The sequence below is a fragment of the Malaclemys terrapin genome, chromosome 6, assembly GCF_027887155.1.
Source record: "Malaclemys terrapin pileata isolate rMalTer1 chromosome 6, rMalTer1.hap1, whole genome shotgun sequence".
Lineage (NCBI taxonomy): Eukaryota > Metazoa > Chordata > Testudines > Emydidae > Malaclemys > Malaclemys terrapin.
This window is the reverse complement of record NC_071510.1, coordinates 20,040,300-20,063,681: the sequence shown is the minus strand read 5'-3', so window position 1 is coordinate 20,063,681 and position 23,382 is coordinate 20,040,300. Positions and strand designations below refer to the sequence as shown.

The window sequence follows — 23,382 nt, the reverse complement described above, 5'->3', positions numbered from 1 at the left end:
TTGCCTGAAAACTATATGAAAAGCACCCTGATACGTTCATATGTCGTATTTAAAAAATTCATAATTGTAGCTTCTGAATATCAATGGCAGTGACTCCCTACTAGGATTGCCAAATGCTTGGTTCTTTTTTACATTTGGCTGAAATCTTCCATTGAGCACTAGTGCCTTTCATAGGTTTAAAAATAACTAGTGTCAGTCCAATAAATTCTGACTGTTAGAAACCTGAGTACTGAATACATGCAACAGAAGTTTTGTGTTTAACGATGCTTGCTTCAGCAGTGATTCAGTACAAATATATGCTCAATTATTTAAATGTGCACCGACTGTTTTAAAGCAATTATAAGCAGTTGGCGAGTTCATTAGAGTTTATGCTAAAAAGGCAAATAGTGGCAGATTTCTTCCCCCCCCCCCCCCATTTAATACCAAGGAAAATATAATGCAAGGATGACGTAAAACTGCATAGTCAAAAGCACAAAAAAATCAAAAGGAAAAGTGAAATTTTCATTGATGTTTGCTTGCTTGTGTTGTATCTATGTATTGATACCTTTTTCTATTCTGTATCTAAGTATATGAAAGCTATTCATTTCATCTCTGTCATAATATATATGATGAACCACAGCATGTTGACACATTAATCTGCCAAAATCTTAACTTTTATTCCCTATTTCATTACTTTAACTGGGCACCATTATATCCTGCAATAAGTTCAGTTCTATTCTAAAGATATTCTTCTGAAGACCAGTTACTTTTAAATTAAAGTTAGTGACAGCACAGGTTTCAAAAAAATCTTGTAGAAATTTCACAGAACCAATGCTTAAATGTTTTACCTTAAGAGCAAATAAATCATTTTCTAAGCTGTGTCCAATTAAAATAGTATCTGCACTGAACAAGTTTAGCAATATTGCCTGCACATCCCGAATAGATGATGATGTGTTCTTCAAGTCCTCTTCTGTCACTCCAGAAAATCTAAGATAGATTTAAAAGAGCTTCAGTAAGTGAGAAATATAGCAAGTGAACAACAGTGGGAAGAGGTAGTCTCTGGATTCTTTTTTGTAGCATTCAAATTCCAATACTGGGTAGAGTTAAACGTAGAACACTGAACTCCGACAGTAGACCAATTTTTATTCTCCTCTCCAGCACAGGTGCCAGGATAATGAGGTTACTGGCTTTGGCCCCGCATTCAGAAAAACTACTGTGACAGCTGGCTGAAGATTGTCCACGTAAGCCTAGAATGAAGGAGGATTTGGGGGACTGCAAGGACACAGGTCCCGCTATTGACAGATTGAGGCAAAACCCACAGACTTGGCATTTGCTGGGCTTCTTCCTCCTCCTCTTCTTTGATAGTGAATCAGAGCAAGTAAAAAGCAAAAGCCTCTAAAAAGGTTGCCTTGCCTTAAGTTTTGCATTTGATACTACTTCAGCAAAGGCAGAAATCAAGACTTCAGAACGGAATGCATGAGGATCCTGAGGAGGTTGAAGCCAAAAAAAACTTTTGCATCCAGGATGGATGCCTCTTGCCTGACTGACAGGGAGATAGGACATGTACAGAATCTGCATTAATAGCAGCCACATGTCATCAAATCTTACTCCAGTAAGTTTTTAAGTTTGTTATTTAAAGTTGTGATGCTTCAGACAGGGATCACAAACACCGACATCTCTAGATTTGTAAGTAATGTCACATGAAAATACAACTATTCATTTGGGGAGAAACGGGGAAAATTTACATAATGTAGAAAAGAGTTTTTTGTTTAACTTAAAGGGGGTAGCCAATTGTTTTGTATCCAAATTTACCTCCAATAGGCAGAAGAAAGTTTTAAAAAGTAAATATAGAAAATACATACTAACTTCTCTGAACGGAGTTTTTATTGAATTAAAATCAACAGTTTGTGAATTAAGGCACTAACATCTTCAAATGTTACAGGTTTTTTTTAAAAAAGATATGCATACCTAGTATTATAGTCTATGATTTCATTATCTGGTTTAACAAGTGTATCATAGGCAACCTGTAGGTTTGAATCAACCACTGTCACTCTAGTAAGTTCCAGACCTTGTGTTGTGTAACACTAAAAGAAAAACAAAACAAGTGTTAAATGAGAATTTAGAATGTGTCACCTCTGTGCCTTTTGCACTTTATACAAGATATGTAACATGAAAGAACCACACAGGTACTGTGGAGTCCAAATAATAGTGTTACCTACCCTTTCCTGCAACCACACTTAAGTAGTTTTGTTTCCCTTCCCCCCCCCAAAAAAAAATCAACACAGATTGCCGCAACCGTTAAGTTTCTCTATATTGATTACATCTCGATCTTTCCTTAAGGAGCAGTCTCTGGATGTGATAACAGCAGTCATGTTTTATTTAGCGAATACTAAACAGCCTCCAATTCTGTATCAGTCTTCATAGATAGAATGCATCCAGTTCAGCCTAAATCTTAATGAAAACCCATTCCACCACTTTTTATTCCTAGAACAAAATTATACACAGTATTTCCTATGAAGCAACATTCAAAAGTAGCTGACAAATGTTTGGTTTGAGCTGAATATTTCAAGAAGCCTAAAGTTAACCGTACCATCTCACAGTCGAGTGCAAACACACCATGATTTCCATCAGCTGGAGTTAGTTTGATAAATGTCTTCACAAAGCCATCCAGGTTCTCCTTTCGGCCATCATGGACATGGAGCTGTGAAGTTTCCATTAGCATTAAAATGTGATTAATAAGTGTCTTATTGCTATGCCAGCATAACCCCATAGTTATAGAGATACAGTCTATGCTGATGGAAGGGGTTTTTAATATCAGTGTATGGCCACCATCTCCCCATCCAAATGTAGCCAGATCAAGGGAAACATTTTTCCATTGACCTAGCTGCATCTACACTGGGTGGTTAGATTAGCATAGCTATTTCATTCAGTGGCGTAGATTTTTCATACCTCTGAACAACGCAAATCTGTCAACCTACATTTTAAGTGTAGACCAGGTGTTATTCGATTGCTGAGAGTGTAAGTTCTTTGATACAGACTAACTAGAGTTAAACAGGAGAGCCTTTTATTTAACATTCTCCACTCAACCTACTAAATCTTAATACAGAAACTCAGGTTTCTGTAAAGATAGTGTTTCATAAACTTGACATCTATGACAACTGGTGGGCCATGGGTAACTGGCTGGTCACAAGGTGTTGGCTCTCGTTTTTCCTGAAGGGAGAAATGAATGGAGGAAAAGGACACACAAAAACAAAATTAGATGCGATTCTTTTTGGAAAAACAATGCTAATTATATTAGAAATAGCTGAAGCAATACAATTACTTTCCTATTTCATTTCCATGAAAATAGCCACAGAGCTATTTTGTGATCATAAGTATACAGCCCCTGCTATTGTATTGGAAAGGGAAGTGGGTCTTGAGACACTTTCTTAAGATGTGATCCCCACTGTGAAAAAGTCTGAGAAGCCTACTAATAACATGTTCCTACCTTTGCAACCTGGCATCCAGGAGACCCAACTACTCCTTCACAACAGCTATACCGTGTTTCCAAGCCACCAGGAACTGCCATAAAAGTTAAAGGAAAATTCAAAAAGCAGTCAAACAACTGAAACAAATCAGTACTTGTTTTACTTTCCTCAAGCAAGAGACATGTTTTAATGCATCTGTACTTGACTCCATGATGGTGTGTCTAGGTCAGTAGAACCCAGGCTTCTTACACATGGACATTTGATATGTTGCTAGGTATCCTCAATCCCCAGGGCACAGCAGATATTTCTAATTTTATCTGCATCCCAATCCAAGCACACTTCAAGGTGGTAAACAAGATTGTAATATGAAACATTAGTAATTAAAAAGTTCTTTTAAATGATTTTTGATAGTGGCTTACATCAAGAGTGAACTCGAACTATACTAACCTTTTTGTCTTAGTACTCTACCAGAATGGTAGTTGCATTCTTCTTTACGAATGTGCTTTCCTGAAGCAGTAACAGTGTATATTTCTCCACATCTACAACATAATCTTTTGGAAGCTGAAAGTAGTATGATAGTTCAATGACTAATTAAAATTCAGCCTTGAAAAAATTCTACTTGCCCTCCTTTCCTCATTCTGGACAAATGAAACAATACAAGATCTTCTTCCTTTTCAATTATCAGGGAAGTGATAGGCACAGTAACTACTTGTCTAGCTAAGTAAATACATTTTTATGACAAGTTTTCCAAGGCTGGTCAAGTTATATGACAAACAATTTAGCACTAAAATAATATGAATTCCTGTGGCATAATTCTGATATATGCTTCAGTTATAAGAATTTAAACAAATTCTTAAAGACTTTTTTTTTTTAAACTCACAAGTTAAATTCTTGAAGTATCTTTTATTAATCCAACTACTGAAGTCAAAGACTCTCGAACCTTTTTGGTTTACTAATACTGCACTGTGGACAGAATATGCAATTCTGGGCAAGAATTTCACTCACCAAATAGTTTTACTAACATTAATGGAATTATTTGAGAATAAAACCTAAAGAATTTTGTAACAGTTTGCAACAATCAGGACCCAAGTAGTTACATAACAATATTGTACACAATTTCAATACAATATATACCAGATACCAAAAGAAAGTTAAGTTTAAGAGAAAGAAGTTGTGTGTTGGGGGGAAATTAGTTTTTCCATATCAACTGTTATAGATATACATTTACAAATTCTGGTTTCATTCACCTACCATCAGATACAGCTGTTTTTGTAATGCCATTACCCAATATAGCACTGCCAGGTTTTTCAGGATTTGGTTGCGGGTAGCCACTCTCATGCAATTGTTCCTCAGTCAGAACATAGTCTTTTAAAATTCTATAGAGAACAATCCCTGAAAAATCTAATAGCATTTAAAGAGAGGTTAGAGCAGACAAGACAATAAATTTCAAAACAAACATGATTTGACATCTTAGATGCACATGGAAAGTTTTGCTTCAGTTATACTGAATCATTTTAGTTTGTTTACCTGATCACTCTCAGAAATTATATACCTGTCATGTCTCTGACAGCAAACAAAATTAACAAAAAACAAATCCCTACATAGAGTAAGTTACTACTTAACACTAACAAAAGGTTGCAAAACCATAACTCTGAAAAGCATTCTTGCTTCATATAGAAGTTCAATTCTTTCCTTGTCTTTAGAAATATCAGTGATTTGAAAAAATAGCATCCTCATTCTGTTTTAGAAGTTGGTCATATGTTGGTCATGGGTGGCATTTGGGGCTATCTAAAATGTAACAATAGGAATAGGACCAGGAAACTAGGAATGAAAATTTATTTCACGTTGAAAAAAGTGGCCCCAGTTTATATGTAAATGGGAGAAGTTACATATTTTAGGTAAGAACTATCAGATTGTTTTACCATTCTTCTCTTCCGATTTTCTAGATCCAGTTGTATTAGTCCATCTGCTACCACAAGACTGCCCTAAAAATAGAAAAACACTTTTAAAGTCTTCCAAACTTCAGACTTCCTGTGGCAGTTACAGTGAAAGTCTTTAAGAATTAAAACATTGCATCTCATTGGTAATCTTTTAGAAGCATGTTTACACCAACATAATTTAAATAAAATCATCATTAATCACGCAAAATAGAATGATCTTTATCTGTGTCAGACAGCATCACCTCTTTCTTCCCCCCCCAATTCCATACATAATTTCTTACCATTTGGAGAGAGACTACCTTGATCCCTCAGCTTTTTAAGGGTGTTCACAGCTATGTTCAGATACATATTTTTACTGCCACAACGATCATAAATTGCTTTTTCTTCTACCAATGCCTACATTTAAAAGAGTAAGACCAAAATTTAAGGGCATATAGCTTATTGTAAATCTTTAAACAAGCTTTGTTAGTCAGAGTCTAAGAAGGTTTTGAAGTCGAAAATGTCTTCAGTTCTAAGCTGCAGTGTCCTAAACACTTAAGTGCTACATTAATCATATACTATCATATTTTAATAAGTTGTACAAATATTTGGAAGTAATATTTAGAAAAAACTCCATTTCAGGAACTAGATAGTGAAGTCAGGCCCTTGAAAGTAAACACACCTCTGAGTGAAAATAAGAGTGATATTTTAAATAAATCCTAAATATTAATTTATAGATAGGGATTACTGGAATCTTGTCTTGCAAATAGATGAAACTGAATGATATAAAGAGCACCATTATACAACTAAGTGAAACACAGTTAGTGTAACATGAAAGTCTGAAGAAAATAACGGTCAAGGTTTCTTTTGGAGGGTGGATATTATTTCCACTCCCATTTTTTGGGGTCCTAAGCAGTAGTCTGATGTGTCTTATTTTATTATTTACTTTAATTTATGTTTTTATTTTATTATTGCCTGGTAGATTCTGCATGTGCCATTTCAAGGCAGTTTAGTACTATGACAACTTGGGGACAGATATAAGCAATACCACAGAGCATACCAGAAGAAGTCAGTAGCTCCTATAACATTTTTAAGGCTAGGAAAAATTCCCCAAGCTTTCTCCTGTAAGCGTGTAGTGGAAGAAATTGAAGGACATGAAGCAATTTGACTGAAGAGGAAAGAAGAGCTCATGAGATAGGTTTCTAGATTGAACCTGCTGCAGCAAACCTGGCTTTCTGTTTTGGAGAACACTTGATAGCAAAAATTTGTTCCGGTCTCTCAGAGGCAACAGCTACTTCTTTCCTTGGTTTTACATGTGGCAAATTGATGGGGATAAGTAAGAGACTAAGGGCTTGTCTTCACTACTGGGGTAAGTCGATCTAAGTTACATTACACCAGCTAAATTGACATAGCTTAGGTCGACTTGCAGCATAGTGAAGACACTGGGGTAAGTCGACAGGAGATGCTCTCCAGTCAACTTCCCTTAATCTTCTCAGAGAGGTGGCTTATCGGGGTCAACCGGAGAGCGCTCTGCCATTGATTTAGCGGGTCTTCATTAGACCCGCTAAACTAAATCAACCCCTGCTGCATAGATTGCAGCAGTGTCAATCTCCCTGTAGTGAAGACCAACTCTCAGGGTAGTAAAATGAAAGAATAAAACAGTTTAAGAATAAAGGAAAGACATTAGGAGAATATGAAGCACAGAAACAAGGAATTACAGACATTTACCTGGGACCCTAGCAGAACGGCTTCACAGAACGCCCTCAAATTTGCAATAATCAAGAAATCTGGATCACACTGAAGATGTTGCCCAGGCTGCTAGTGCCTGTGAGCCCATCTCTAGAGTAAATTTGTATTTACTTGGGGTGGGGTGGACAGTATAATAGAATCTCCAGGGAAAACAATGACCTGGACCATTGTGGCTGCTTTTTGAATGAGGATTGTTGCCAAACAGGTAACTACAAACATGAATGGCACTAAGGTATTAATTTCTCATAAAAGATGTAAATGCTGACATATTTTAAAGGGAACTGTTTTACTTTATGATAGCTTCCACGCATTTCAACAACGTATATTTTACACTTGGACAACATGAGAGAAATGAACGGTGTAAGGAAGAAGTAAATTGCTAGTTTTTATCTGCTAATGACTAGATTATTTTCAAATGGCTTATACACATACTTGATTTTAATGGGTCTTTTCTCAACATTTTTCCACAACCATGTATAGCAAGTAACGTGTTCATTTACTTGAAAAGTTTAAGTGTTACACATCTTTAAAGCTTTTCTTCATAACCAATACAAACCTTATCAAAAGCTTCATTTACTGTTCTACAAACTTTCAAATATTCTTCAACAAAAAAGTTGACATATCGTTGTCTTGTGTCATGTGGAACTTTGGATCCAGATTCTGGAATTATAGAAAACCTTCTCCGACTAGAAACCTTAGAGAGAACATTCAATATTTAGTTCACATGTTATAACAAGGAGCTGAATAATATAAATAATTCAGTTTTTACTCAAACTAAAAAAAAAATTATTTAGTCCAAAATGAAGTATAAAACTTTTCAGCTAAAAAAGTTTCAAAAAGTCAAGAGCAAACAAAAAGCAGGGTTAGATAGAATACAGTGTTACCCTCAGGAAGAGTTACCAGCTCCAGCTATCATCTAATAGTCAACAGTTCTATTTTTGGCCTGTGTCTAAATATTTTTCAGTCAGAACACAGACTGAAGGCACACTGCAGGAGTTAATTAATTTGGTACGATCTAAGAGCTTTGTCATTTAGAAAAAAAGAGTTTGTTTTAGATGTAAGACTCCTCAAGGCTTGCCATAATAGAATTTAAATTTTTGTTTAATAGGAAGTTGAGAAGAAACCTGTCAAATCCAGAAGCCTGGTGTGATAACATGCCCAATTTTAAAATTTTGTCCAAACAGGATCACTATTAAGCAAGCAGTATACTTATAACATGTAATCTTAGTCCCACTTATTCTCATAGACTGGTTGGCTTTTATGTATTGATACTGAATGATCATCACCATCTAAATGATATTTACCAACATATAGGAGTAAGTAGTTTTGGTAGAAGAGAAAGAAAGATAAGGATACTCTCATCACCCTCTAATTTTGTCAGTCTCTTTCTAGAGAACATGTTAGCCACAATGCCTTCCAGACAGTAGTTTTGAGAGAGATCAAAAAAGCAAGTTTGAGACCCAGGCATAAACAATCTGGTACTTGGGAGAGACCATCATTGAAGTGTAAATGAATTTTGTCTTTGAAATTGATTAAAACCTTCAAAATGTATGTTTTAAACTGCTTCAGCAACACTGAAGAAGCAATCTAGTAAGCTGTTCTAATTGAAAATTGTGTTTAATAGCCTACAAAAGATGCTATTGTGGTGGCATGCTGAGCTACTATGCTATTACTGTACTGATTTATTCACTCTGGGTTATGGTTTTTTAAATTTAAACTCAATTTGATTATTGAAGTTCTGCTTGACATGTAGATTTACCTAGCCTACTCTGAAGCTTAGAGCTTTAAAGTACACTCCCATAAGTGAATTTTAACTTTATCCCAAAAACTTTCATGCCTTCTGCCAGTAAATCAAGATCGAGGAATCTTTGTCTGAAAGTAAGCAAGACCAATGGTACTCTACACAGAATCTGGTTGCTCAAGATGACAGAGCACCTCCGTGCTAACACACTATAAACCTACTGCAACCAAGCACTACTACTTGGACTCACATTAAAAGAGTTTATGGAAACCTTTCAACTTCTGCTTTCTAGAAGAGGAAAAATACTTTATTGAATGAAGCCATCCCCTTCAGATCTTGTATAAGATAAAACATTTCTATGCCAACAAACCTGCTATCATGCTAAGTTATGTCACAATAATTTCAGATGCACTTGTCTTTATTAACTCTAGCCAGTACAACTATAAGGTAACTATTTTACAATAATTTTATTTGGCCTGACTAGACTAAATTAAGCCAGGGAACACAGTAACACCATCATTAATTACCTTTAGGTTGATCTGAAATTCTACCATGGGGGGGGGGGGGGGGGGAAGTTAGATGATAGTATTACAGTTTAACAAGTTTAGTGTGCCAGCACTGTTCGGCCTTTTAAGAAATGCTGCATTGTTAGTTGTGAGATTCTCTTTTTGGAAGAGCAGTTACCAGCAGGATATTTTGCTCTCTGCCTTAATCTCTAACTAGTAAATTCTTGGGGCAGAGTTGCTCCCTGAAACCTACCACTGGTGATTTGGCTGAGATTCCTGAAAGAAAGGATTGCCTACATGCTGTCTGACCACCTCTATTAAAGGTCTGCTGTATGTAGTGTAAGTAAAACATGCAACAATAATATCCAGACACCTAATCACTGCTACCTCTTCCCACAAGAAACCACCTGCAATGCCCAGATGTCTGCAACTTCTCAGCAGAAGGGTGATAGTTATGAGAAGGCAGAAGAGTGAGCTACAGTTCTGCTAGTATACAATACTGCTCAAATCTGGCCACTTGTAACCACACAGAATAACACCAATTGTTAGTATTATTAAATGGACTTGAAAGCAGTACTTACTGTATGATGTGATTATGAAATATTCAGAAAAAGTTAACATTTAATATTTGCATATCCTGCAGTGCTTAGCAAGCAAGCCTCTGTATAAAATCAATAGGAGTTTTTCCTGATAACTGCAGTATTTGGGCACATGTGCCCAAACATTTACTACTATTATAGTACCTTAATAGGCATGGGAGCAATCCTTTTTATTGAAATATTAGAAGGTCTGCATGGCATTGCTGTTACAGCATTTCCTTGAAGGAATACATTCAGTTGACCACTGCTGGTTGCAACAGGTTGAACTTCAAGCAAATTTAAACATACTGAAACAACAGAAGGTAGTTATTACATATAGTTATTCATTAAGAATGAAGTTTTACTGCTCAATCTCCTTTCACCAAATGGCAGGGGCGGCAGGTTTGTATAATTTTTGGTGGTGCCCAGAACAGGTCCAAGTCCCCCACCCCCACCTAAGGCTCTGAAAAGGAGTTTGGATGCAGGAGGGAGCGCGGCTCTGGGAGGCAGTTTGGGTGCAGACTCTGGGTTAGGGCAGGTGTGCAGGAGGGGGTGAGGGGTGTGATGCTTACCTTGGGCGACTCCCACCCCTCTAGCAGCAGCTCCTAGGCGGGGGTCTCCATTTGCCACAGCCCACGGCCACTGCCCCCGCAGCTCCCATTGGCCACAGTTCCAATGGCAGAGTCGGTGCTCGGGGCGGGGGCAGCATGCAGAGACACTCCCCGCCCCTGCCCAAGGAGCCGCAGGGATGTGCCGGCCGCTTCCGAGAGTGGCACACCGCGCAGAGCGAGGGCAGGCAGGAAGTCACTTTAGTCTCGCTGCGCTGCCAGTGGTGGCCCTCAGGCACTTTTAAATCGCCCGGGGGCAGCAGGCAGGGCCAGGAGATGCTCCCAGGGAGGCACGCTTTGGTGGCAGGCAGTGCCAGGGGAGAGATCCATCCGGCCACGAACACTGGTGGATCCAGGCCCCTGTGCTCTGAATATTCCTGGAGCACGGGTACCACGGGCCCATACAACTCACCACCCCTGCCACATGGGGGACACATTCTTTACAATTTTATTTTGGCAACCAAATTCGAAGTTAGCTGAACTTTAGGATAATAGCTAGAGATTCCAAAAAGCACACCAGTAACTTCACTTTGCTAATCTACTTAATGTGGAAGGCACTCATATTACAGTGATGGGCAGCAGGGTGGTAAAGTAAAATACTTATTCAGGTAAACTTATAAGAACTTGATATAAAACTTTCATTTGAGTTCTCCAAGTGCTTTACTAATATAAGACCAGAACAAACCTTTGAGGCATGTAAGTGAAATCTAACTCCAAAAATGGGGAACAAACCACAAGAAAAGTAAATAATCAACAAAGTTTAGAAATAGGCCCCAAGCCCAAGGTACAATGTATGGATTATAGCTATTACACTAAATCAGTGGTGGGCAACCTGCGGCCCATTAGGATATCTGCTGGTGGGCCGCGACACAGTTTGTTGACATCAACCGTCCACAGGCACGGCCACCCACAGCTCCCAGTGGTCGCGGTTAGCCATTCCCAGCGAACGGGAGCTGCGGGAAGCAGCAGCCGGTCCGCACCGCTTCCTGCAGCTCCCATTGGCCGGGAACAGCGAACCGTGGCCCCTGGGAGCTGTGGGTGGCCGTGCCTGTGGACGGTTGATGTCAACAAACTGTGTTGTGGCCCGCCAGCAGATTACCCTCACAGGCTGCCCACCAGTTTGCTAAATAGATCCTCTTGGCACCAATTTCTACCACATGGTTGAAGGGAATAGAAAGTGAGAAGACGATTATACAGCATGAGAAACACTCACTCATCAATTACATTCTGTTACATGTGCTCATTTGAAATTAATGAGCTGAAAAGCCAGGCTTGTACAACCAAAAAGCCTTCAGGCTACATATAAAGTACTAAATTAATCCATGTAGTAACTCCACTGATGTCAGGAATTACACTAGGGAATATTTTTGCCCAAAGGCCTCGTTAGTAAATACCTAAAATCACTAGCTGAAAAATTAAGAGGAAAAATAATTTATTTTTAACCACACACACTTTGGGCATTTGACAACATTGAATACATAGACACACTCAAAGTAGGAAAACTTTCACATAGCAAAGAAAGAATGTTAAAAAAACAAACATTTTAACAGCACAACAACTGGCAGGGAGTACTCATTCTTTTAAAAATTAAATTATTAGAGTTAAAGGAGGTATACTTTTAAAATTAGAATAGAGATATACAAATGTTATGTTATTGGTATTTTCTTTCAAACTAGAGCAGCGGTTCTCAAACTTCTTTGCATTGAGACCCCTTTCTGACAACAAAAATCACTACATGATCTGGGAGAAGAGGAGTCTGGACCCTGATCCTCACTGCCCCAGGCTAAAGCCCTCAGGCTTTGGCGTCAGCCCTGAGCAGCAGGGTTTAGGCTTGGGCCCCAGCAAGTTTAAGACTGGCCCTGGCAACCCCATCAAAATGGGATCCTGACCCACAGTTTGAGAACCACTGAACTAGATGAAGGCTTTCAGGAAAGCAAATACACAAGGGCAGGAAAGAAAGCGACTAATTGCCATGCTTTAGGGCTTCTGAGAAATCCTACATACTTGACAGTAACTTGAAACAATTATAGATGTTGAAAGTTGTTTCATTCCAGCCCCTCAAAACTGCCTCCAAACATTTTAGAGAGAACTTCACCCAAAACCAAACACAAATCTAACTGCATTAATGTAAACTGACATTAAAATGTTGACTCAGCCAGGATACTTAGAATAATAAAATAAATTAAGGGTTCACTCAGGCATCCAAAATGTTTTAAGAACGCTCACATCTGGAACAAAACAAACTGATCGAAGTATTTTAAAGTAATCCAAAGACCAAAATTTATTAAAAAACCTGGTTTATCCCACTTTGTGAAGCCTACAGTGAATTGAGATATCATACCCATTGGTCCTACGTTTTGAATCTGAGTAGTTGACAATACAGGTACAGTTTTCTTCTGTCCAGAAGTTGCAGCAACAAAAGCCTGTCCACTTTTAACCGCAGCTGTTATCTGCACTGCCTGTTGCTGTGCCTGCAGGATTCTGGTAGGACAAGATTGTTGTGGAAGAGGTGCCTTAAAAGGCACAAGTATTTCTTTGTTGGTTTGTACCTAATGGGCATGAAAATTAGAATGTTCAACCAATTGCACATTTGTCAAAATACACTTCCAAATTCACAAGCTAACAAAGTCATAGGAGAATACATTTACAATGTATTTTATGAGAGAAGACTGCATCCAAATATATACTTCCACCATCTCTTCTACTTTCCTTCTCAAAGAATTTCCCCCCCCCCCCCCAACAAGACAAGCTATAGGGCCAGATTCTCAGCAGGCATAAGTCAACAGAACTCCGCTGAAGACAATGGAGCTCAACTAATTCACAACAGCTGAAGATCAGGCCCTGTAGTCTTTATATATATATTTTTAAATCCCACATTACTCACCCAAGTAACTGCAAAGTAACCTAGCTGATGTCAAACACCAGGGTAAAGAATGGGGCGGTGGGGGAGAACAGTCTCTAAGATACTAGGACTGGAACAAAGGACTTTAGAAATTCAAGTCACCATTTTATAGGCCATCTAAATACAAACTGAACAACAGTTTTTGGAGAAGAGGAACAACATGCCTCCTATGTGAAAGTAAGCAGTAAGTCACAGTTTGCATATGTTTCCCAATGATCTTCAGATAAAGACCTGTGAAGAGCATATGATCAGTAACTCAAACGGAAAGCAAAACACACCATGCACCATACTGGCAAAATCCTCGCAAGACACCCTTAAACCAACAAGGCCTGACCCTGCAGTCATCCATATGCAAACTCACACTGAGTGAAAAATGTTAAGTTACAGGATTTTATTTGAATCTATTCAATTTAAAAAAATTATATACACCAGTATATATTATATACAGAGAGATGGCGCAGTTGGTCTGGGATACTTATAGTAGATGTCAAGATGAATATCAGATTAAATGTGAAAAAGAGTATGTTTCATCCCTAGAAGATAAGGATAATTAACCTTTTACACATAAATGTAGTCTGATTCAAGGTTATCAGTGGAGTTAGGTATATAGTATAGTACATAGTATTGAAGAATATAAATCAGTAAGAGACTAGATGTTGGCTCTCTGCCATACACACTAATTTGTACTTTATGTTTTACATTTCATACTAAGAACCAAGCTCAGAACTTTGTTTCTCCTGTGACTGATATCATTAACATCTGAAGGCAGTTCCCCATAATGGGTAGGACAACAGTAGCAGGATAAATCCTCCAGTCTTGTAATGCAGGCCTCAACTGAAGAGTTCTAGCACAGAGGTCGGCAACGCTCGGCACGCCAGGGCCAGTTTTATTTACCTGCTGACGCGACAGGTTCGGCCGATCACGGCCCCCACTGGCCGCGGTTCGCCGTCCCGGGCCAATGGGGGTGGCGAGGGTGAGCGATCTTTTTAGAAAAGATCATGCACTGTGCATCAGGACACTTTCAGCTGAAGGAGGTTCATTCATAAGTCAAAGAGCTCAACGAAGTATAATTAAGTGTTGCATTTTCAACTGTTGCCTCAGGACACGCTTAATAAGCAAGTGAGTAGTCCCAATGACCTTCAGTGGAACTATACTCACTGTTTATTATTAAGCAATTGTTCGAATGCAATTCAAAAGAGCAAAGAAGCGTCCATATACAACATAATACACCTCTCCCCAATATAACGTGGGTTTGCATACAACGTGGTAAAGCTCTGACACAGCAGCGTGTTAAGGGTGCCGGGCCGGGGGGTTGGATAAGGGGCAGAGGGTCTCGGGGGCAGTCAGGGTCCCTCCCCCCAGGGTCTAGGAGGCAGGAGCTGTGGGGAGGCAATTTTGGGGGCCCTGAAGTCCCAGAGTGACCCGGCGGATTAACAGGGGGCCAGGAGCAGCCTGCTCCGCTTCCCTCGCCCCAGCCGTGTCGCTCGGGGGAGGGGGCTTAGGGGAAGGGATCCCCCCCGCACTTACCAGCAGTGGCGGATGTGGAGCAGCCCGGCCCCACCCGCTCCACTCCGCCAGCTCCTAGCCGCGGCGCTTCGCTTCCTGCCACAGGTGAGCGCGGGACCTTTCCCCAACACCCCCTGCCCCTCCCCCAGCGACACATCTGGGGCTGGGGCAAGGAAAGCGGAACGGGCTGGGGCCGCGTCACTCCGCTTCCCACCGCTGGTGAGTGCGGAGGGCATCTGTTCCCCAACCTCCCTGCACTCACCAGGGGCGGGAAGCGGAGCGCCGTGGCTGGGAGGTGAAGAAGTGGAGCAGGCTGGGGCCACGTTGCTGTGCTTCCTGCCGCTGCTGGTGAGTGCCTGTCAGGGGGCGGGGGGTGTGGATAGGGGTCGGAGCAGTCAGGGAACAAGGAATGGGGGGGCCAAGGGCAAGTTCCATATAACACGGTCTCACCTATAACGTGGTGAGATTTTTGTCTCCCGAGGAACATGTTATATCGAGGTAGAGGTGTATAGCAGGATCTCTAGCAGGTAATGCAAGCTTTCAACTAGGCTGTTCAAAAACAAACAGTTTTGCTGCTGTTTCCAAGTTGATGCTGTAATTGGAACTTACGAACACAGCATTTAGGTATAGTTGTACTGCAACAGTTAGGTAGAATGGTTTGTGTCTGCCAGCTCAAAATGGGCCTCCCCTTTCCTAAATTAGAACAAGTAGTGTGCAAAATTACAATTGAAGTCAATGGCACCCTAGATTTAATATTTTCTTCAATTTTTTCTGACAGTCATGATCTTCATTGTGGTGGTATGTTCACTGTTTGAGAGCTCAGTGAAGCAAAAATATACATCTCAATTTGCAGGCCTACAGTTCAGTCACTAGTAGTTTTGGAGTTTGCTAAAGTTAATTGTAATTTATAGAGGTTAAAGAAAGGATTTACAAGTAAACAGTTTTCACTACAACTTTTAGGTTAACATACCTCATTTAAGATGAGCCTCAAAAAGAATTAACTAAGTTGAAGATTAGTAAAAAATACTAATTATTTAATTATTTATATAATATAGGCATATTTCTCAAAAATTCCCCAGAAGAAAACTCACATCAAATTTTGCAGTGTGCGCAATTCTTTTCTTCTGCCCAGGAACCATATTTGTCTTGGTATCCAATGTATCTACTTCAGCATGAGCTCCAAGAGCCTATTAAAAATAAGAATAAAAGACAATACAGGTTTTTTCTTTAATTAGCTACAGAATGTACAAACTGCTAAGAAGTTCCAGGGCTTTGACTAAATGTCATAATTCACTAGTTAGGCTTCCAACTGTTCCAACTAATGGAACAAATCCAAACATTTCCAATATAAAGTTACACCAACTAAAGTATATACCTTCACCAAGATTAAGCTACAAGGACTTCATCTTTATGTTCACATGAAAAAAGATGGTATATTTTCATTATTAGAAATAATTTTAATAGCATAAGTAGATTTTTCAAAATTCAGAGTCTCCTACAAGTCAGTCTGTTTAGTAAAGGTACCAAATTTGAGCAACATCCAATAAAGAGGTTATGTAGTTAATCCAAAACTTATTAAGGGCTGGTCTATACTGGGGGGGCGGGGCAGGGATCGATCTAAGATACGCAACTTCAGCTACGCAAATAGCGTAGCTGAAGTCGAAGTATCTTAGATCAAATTAGCTGAGGTCCACACGGCGCGGGATCGACGGCCGCGGCTGCCCCGTTGACTGCACTACCGCCGCTCGCTCTGGTGGAGTTCGAGTCGATGGTGAGCACGTTCGGGGATCGATATAACGCATCTTAATGAGACGCGATATATCAATCCCGGATAAATCGATTGCTACCCGCCGATACGGCGGGTAGTGAAGACATACCCTTGGACTAACATTTTAGATTTCCCATACACCGCATCTGGCCACTTCAAAAGATAAAACACTATTGCCAAAAATGTTTTAAAGAGTGCCCACTAATTTTGGATGCCCATCTCAAACATTTAGTGTATGATCTTCAAATTTGCTGAGCACGGAAAGCGCCCAATTACTTGAACTGGGGTTGACTGTGCACAACAGTTCTGAGTATTTGGTCATGTCCCAGTCTGAGCATGCAATATTAGCGGACATTTTCCAAAATGTGGATCTATATGTTTAGAGAAAACACTAGTAAAAAGTATTACAAAATGTATGGAACACTTCTCTCTCTGCATCCCCATGAAGGAGGGAAGTGCAGATGTACAACAAAATGTACTGCACCTGCTTAGCAATTTCTTGCTTCTGTGCTTCACTTTCAACAAACTCATTGAAAATTCTCCGGCATTCCTCTATAGGGTCATCTGATTCAGAGAGTTCAGTATCCTCTTCACTATACTCCATCTCTTCTTCTGAAGAAGAATCTAATATAATTATTTCACTTTCTTGGATGGTAGTGTTCATATTACTATTACTTTCTCCACTACGGTTTTTAGTCAACAGATCTACATCCTGACAAATTTTCTCACCCAAATTCAAGGGAGTGCTGGGATGAATGAGTGCATTTTCCAGCACTTCATTTTCTCCATTTTCGTGTATGATCTGAATTTCCCCTATATTTATAGGTAATTTTTTACAAGTCCCTTGTGCAGTTAGCACAGTTTTGTCTTTTGAGCTGGCTTCAAAATACAGGCTAGTTTGGGCCTCGCTCTTGCAAGTCGGTGTGTTTTTATATTTATTAGTACTCAATTCTTCAACAGATGTTTTCACTGATATTTCACTCTTTGGATCTTCTTTCTTCAAAGTTTCTTTCTGCATCTGTGCCTTAATATGAGAAATTGAAGATATATTATTTTCCTTAGAGACAGTAAACAATTTTCTTTGTTCACAAAGGTTATTTAAAGACTTCAAAGCATTAATTTTCACATCAGGCAAATATGCACTTTGAGTTTTTGGTGGAGTTTTCAGTGATTTTTCAGGGTTGCTTACATCTGCGTTGTCATCCTTTTGCAGAATTACAGTAACTTCTGCTCGTTTTTCCTCAATAGACTTAAGAGCATCTTCTGCTACGTTACTATTCTGCAGATTTTCTTGTTTGTTTTCTTCCCTATTCCAGTTTTTAAAGCTCCTACTTATTCTTGGTTTCTTAGTGACAGTCAATGGTGGAGCATCAATAACCAGAATATCATCATCATCAGATTCTTGGAGCTTTATTTCAAGCTTGATAGGTGAATAGCTTCTTGATCTCTTCTTTGGGGATCCATGCCGATTTCCACATGGAGACATTTTTGGAGACTCCATGTGAAAATCATCAAGAGGCATTTTCACCCGCTTAAATTGCTGTATCTCATTTTCCTGCTCTTTCATTATGGAAGAGCTGAGTAGGCCTGCAGAATAATTTAGCAGTGGATCATATTCAAGGTCAGTTGCTGGACAACTATGGTCAATGACATATTTACTGGATACCAAATGACAGCCTTTGCTAGAGTACTTCGAGACTGGAGCTACAAGACATTTGTCTTTTGTAAGAGAGCTACACAGACCATCATCATCTGAGGAAGTTTTATTTCCTTTGACATCATTTGTTTTAGATGTCAAAGAGTTTTTAGGTATTTCATCTTGCAAATTATACTGCGAGAGTTTCTTCTGCCCTTCTTCAACTTCAGTCTTGACTGACTCAATTGCTTTTTTGATTCTTTCCAATTCTTGTATACTTTTACCTAGCTCTGTTGATGGAAGAAAATCATGTCATTTACTGATCTCTCTCTTAAATACTACAAGTATTAAGTTACGATTCCGCAGAGTTCAGCTGAAAAATATCTTCTAGGTAATAAATATTACAGTCTGTGGCAAAGCTCTACAAACATACAGGTTTATGGTCCAGACAACAGTTTTGTTATTCAGTCACCTAAATGATGTTTTTAAGCTGTTATATTCATAACCTTTATCAGTTTCAAGATAAGCATATCATCGTGTATAAGCTCAGTATCAGCTCTAAGATGGCTTCAAACTCCAATCAGCATTGTACTTGAACATAATTTGGTATACTAAAAAGAATTTGGTATATCAATCTTTTTAAACTATTACAGATACCGTTTTTTTCCCCTGCATTTCAGTGGAGCACAAAGTACACTGAAACCTCAGTGCTCAGCTCTAAGGAGAGCTGCTTACAGTGGTGCTGCTGCTGCTGTGTAGTCAGAGAAGGGGATAGCTCTACTGCAATTGATTAAGCAGTAAATACGGAGGGAATGATTTGATCCTTCATTCTCTTCCCTGTCTCTCGTTGGGTGCCACTGACTACTGGATTCTGCTAATTTTTCTTTTTCTCAGCCCTACGATGAAGTGCTGCTTAGTCTGTGCCCCCTTTGTAACACCCATGAGACTTGGACTCCCATGGGTTGAAAAACTACGAAGTCCACTAATCATAAATCAACTGTAAACATGGAAATCCAGTTGCACTATTCTGGAAGTTAAATCTTCCATCATGGAGGCAAGATAAAGACTTCATGAGGTAAGAGTCACTCATGGCTCTCACATATAACACAACTGTCCTACAAAGGTGAAACAGCAAAGGATCAGTAAGAAGCGCAATCATTTACAACCCCAAATTAATAATAGACTATATGCTTAAAAAATGTAGACATCTAAAATAAAACTGGGAACATCCAGCTACACTCCCTATTGGCTTTAAGCACTAATTACGGTTATCAATTCTTTCAGGGGAAATAGATTTCAGAAGAAAAAAGTTAGTAAATCAAATGAAAAAGAAATTAAATTTTTATTTTTTAAGTATCAAATGCAATTCAAGTTTTTAAAACCTACATTTACAGCATTCTTTTATTATTTTGGGATATTAGAGTGGTTAAGATAAAGTTTTGCTGTACACCTTTAAATTAACTTAGCCCACTACTGTACTAACAATGGGCCTGCCCAGATTTCCCACCAAGTTACACACTACCATTTGTCATGCAACAATCAACTCAGAAACTGACACACAAGTGTCTGAAAATGCCAATTCATATAAGAGGAACAAAGGTCCCTCACAGAAAAGTCATCAGTGAGAGTAAAAACAAACCAGATGTGACAAATGTTAGTCACATTGCTTAATGCACTACTGAAAGGCAGTCAGATACTTCAGTGATGAAGGTGGCATAAAACCCATCTAGAACATCACATTCCCTATGGAGTTCTACTAGGCTCTTCATGAACTGACATACTCCTACCTGGAAAGCAGTGCTCACCTTCAGAAAAGCTGTAAATATTTACAATACACATGTCCACCCTTCCTCAGAAAGACTATTGCTCACAGGAACAGCTCAAGGTTAAAAAAAAAAATCACACTTAAAAACCAAGTTTTGAGTCCAGGAAGTGCTAAACACCTCCAACTTCTATTTATGCCACGGGAAGTTATAGGGGTTAAACATCTGAGAATCAGCCCTCACATTTTCTTATCTCTGTAAAGAACACCTTGTTTTCACTATGTTGCTAATCAAAACTGAGAGAAATGCAAGAATAAATGCTAGAAACACTAATTTTATACTTAATTTTTAGACAATTCACTCCCTGGCTTTCATTCACCATCACCACAATATTGCAGCAGAGACTCTGCAGAGAGCTGCATTTTATTTTAGTTTCCATTTTTAAAATAGTATAATTGAAACATTTCTATTACTCTCGCTGGGGCTACATTTAAAATTCTGAGAAAGAGGCAAGAAGAGAGGCTATGCTACCACCAGTAATTTATTTATGAAGCTACCAGATGACACTCTACTATACCTAACATGCGCATTAAAGCCAAGGCTGACTCAGGTTTGAGCATATTCCCATCTTTTGTCCAAACACAAATCAGTCTGACACAGGTCAGAAACACTCAGGATTTAGGCCTAGGACCCTACCATGGGCTGGGTCAGAGCACAACTTCCACTGAGACTCACATCCAAGCCCTGTCGTTTTGCAGCACGGACCTGAGTCAGGGCGTCATTGCTCAATACAGACACATTAGCACGGCTGCGATACATGGGCCCAGCAAGTACAAACCCAGGCTCAAAACGCAGTGTGGACACTCAAATGGAGGCTTGGAAACACTGTGTCCCACACGCCACGGTTTACAATGCAGCGTAGCCATACCCTAACCTAAGCTGTGAGTAAACAGCTTTATGGGGTACATATACTCAGCGACACCTGCAGTTAACAGCCAGGCATCTATGGGGGGTGGTCACAGGGCAGCAACTGAGGCCATGGCAGCCACTCCCTAAGGCCCGGCTAGTGGCCACGCGGGGCCACTGTGCTGGTGTGGAACCAGTGCCGTGGGCTACCCGTCACCATGGGGGCAGGGGTTGTAATCAGAAACACACAGGTACCAATCCCAAGGAAAGCCCCCCCATAGCTCCACTGGCGGGTCCCAGTGCAGTCAGGGGGCACAGCCCCAGGGGGCCTGCCCCACACAGCTGGGAGCAGCAGGCTGTAGAGCCCCAGAAAGGCTGGGGGAGGGGCGAAGCTAGAGGATGACTAGCAGTCAGCGCAGAGTGGGGGGGGGGAGGGTCCAGGCACCCCCGCGTCCCCCATGGGGGAGGGTGAGCTCAGAGGGGTCCCCGACCCCCTCACCCCTCTAACAACGTGGGCAGCGCCCCCGTCCTCACCCATGGCAGGGGCGTCGCTCAGCGGCTGCTGCCCGCTCCGCCCCGCCCCGTGCCTATACTGGCAGTGGGGCCGCGGGCAGCCGGCGCCCGAAGCGCCATCGAAAGGGCAGGAAAAGCCACTGAAGTAACCCGCGGAGCGCAGCATCCCCGCCCCGCCCTCAGCCAGCGCGCGCGCGCGGCCCAGCGAGACTCCCGCGCGCGGAGCGGGCCGTTAGGGGCGGCCCGGCCCGGCCAGAGCCACGCGCTCCAGCCCCGGCGCGCGGAGGGAAGAGGCCAGCGCCCGCAGTAACTGCCCCACCCCAGCTACTCCCGCTTCCCGCGGCGGCGGCTGGGCGGGGCTGCTCAGCCTCCGCGGTCTTTATAGAGCGCGGGGGCGGGGCTCCGAGTTCCCGTTCAGCAGCGGGCGCCGGGGCGGGGCGGAGTCTCCCGGGAAAGGAAAGTCCCGCGAACGTCGCCGAGCCTCGCGCGCCCGCGGTTGTTGGGCGGCCCGCTGCGCGTGGAAGCCGCGGGCCTGCAAAGGGGGGGGCGGGGTCACGTAGAGCCGTGTGTCAGCGGGGGTGATCCAGAGTGGGTGTGCCAGGGGCAGCCGGGGCACTCCGAGTGTGATGGAACAGTGTGCGTGCGAACAGAGTTGATTTCAGCGTAAGTTAGAAGCCTGAATACCTGAGTGGATCTGGGCATAAGGTACTAATCAACGTGAATTAGGTGGAAGAACCTGGCCCTGGGTTAAGAGGGTTGATAAAGTACGCGCTTTTCAGTCGTGAATTCCCCTTTCCCCCGTGTCAGTGGGAGATTTGGGACACTCCGAAGTTTCAAAATAAATGTAAACGATTAAGAGAACAGAATAGCAAAAACCGCAAATGCTGGTTTAATTGTTGCTAGCTTGGCAGCAGTAAACCTTGAGAGAAACAGCTTGTTTTGTCAGTCACCAAGAAAGTTAATATATGGAAGATAGCGTAAGATAAAAGCCAAGACAAACTGCTTTTGTATTTAGGACACTTAAATCAATACTGGTGGTTTTGCACTCAATGCTCATTGAAGTAAGTGGAAAGATTCCCATAGACTTCAGTCAGCTTTGGATCAGGCCCTTGTTAGTATGGTTAAGCAGGTATACAGTATTTTAAATCCTTGTGTTGTCTTCAAGGAGTTAAATTCAGTATGGGTTTGGAAATCCTGCGTTTTGTAATGACCCTTCACTTAAAAAAAAAAATCTCAAGGCAGTCCCCCTAGGAAGATAATGCCTATAACACTTTTCCTTCCCCTCCCTCTTCCACAGGGCAGTCAGAACTATCAGCTGCAGAATGAGACAATCTCCGCTTCAATCGGATGCTTCTATTTGGTAGTAGAAGGGGCACAGAAGTGATAATATGGGGAACAAGATGAAAAAAGGGGAAAGTAAGACACAAATGGGACAGAGAGGCAGGAGTAGACTAACAAAAAGGAAAGGAAATTGAATGTTAATTTATGACCAAGTAGCAGGGGGTAGCCGTGTGAGTCTGAGGTTTTTTTTACCCATAAAAGCTTATGTCCAAATAAATCTGTTAGTCTTTAAGGTGCCACTGGACTCCTTGTTGAATTTATGACCAAGATCATTCCCTACAAAGAAGTAGGTTTAGGAGCCTGGTTGAAATCTTTTCTATTTATATACATAGTCTATTATTGTTAGAATCTGTAAATGTTTTGTTTTCTCCAACCTTGCATTGTCTGCTTTATTTCAAATAGTAGTAACCATGTCTTATAGAGGGAGTTAGGTCCAGATCCTCAAAGGGATTTAGGTGTCTAATTCCTGTTGATTTCAGTGGAAGTTGGGTACCTTTAAA

The 23,382-nt window shown here is 40.8% G+C and overlaps 1 protein-coding gene across 4 annotated transcripts in view; it reads right to left on the bottom strand.

The window, feature by feature from the left end:
- LOC128838845 (RNA exonuclease 1 homolog) overlaps positions 1-21,750 on the bottom strand; it is a 28,306-nt gene extending 6,556 nt beyond the window's left edge. Inside the window, exons 1-15 of one of the 4 annotated variants that reach the window (XM_054031293.1) lie at positions 21,563-21,748; positions 17,453-18,649; positions 17,208-17,335; positions 16,047-16,142; positions 12,889-13,096; positions 10,105-10,247; positions 7,671-7,808; positions 5,668-5,782; positions 5,369-5,431; positions 4,698-4,847; positions 3,894-4,007; positions 3,467-3,540; positions 2,570-2,680; positions 1,948-2,063; positions 828-966 (exon numbers count right to left, since the gene is read on the bottom strand). In XM_054031293.1, the coding sequence (XP_053887268.1) occupies positions 828-966; positions 1,948-2,063; positions 2,570-2,680; positions 3,467-3,540; positions 3,894-4,007; positions 4,698-4,847; positions 5,369-5,431; positions 5,668-5,782; positions 7,671-7,808; positions 10,105-10,247; positions 12,889-13,096; positions 16,047-16,142; positions 17,208-17,335; positions 17,453-18,649; positions 21,563-21,707 (2,937 nt within the window). In that variant the 5' untranslated portion in view covers positions 21,708-21,748. Of the gene's footprint in view, positions 1-827; positions 967-1,947; positions 2,064-2,569; positions 2,681-3,466; positions 3,541-3,893; positions 4,008-4,697; positions 4,848-5,368; positions 5,432-5,667; positions 5,783-7,670; positions 7,809-10,104; positions 10,248-12,888; positions 13,097-16,046; positions 16,143-17,207; positions 18,650-21,562 lie in introns of all 4 variants that reach the window. The other 3 variants (XM_054031294.1, XM_054031291.1, XM_054031292.1) reach the window with 3 other exon arrangements.
- Positions 21,751-23,382: the final 1,632 nt, after the last annotated feature.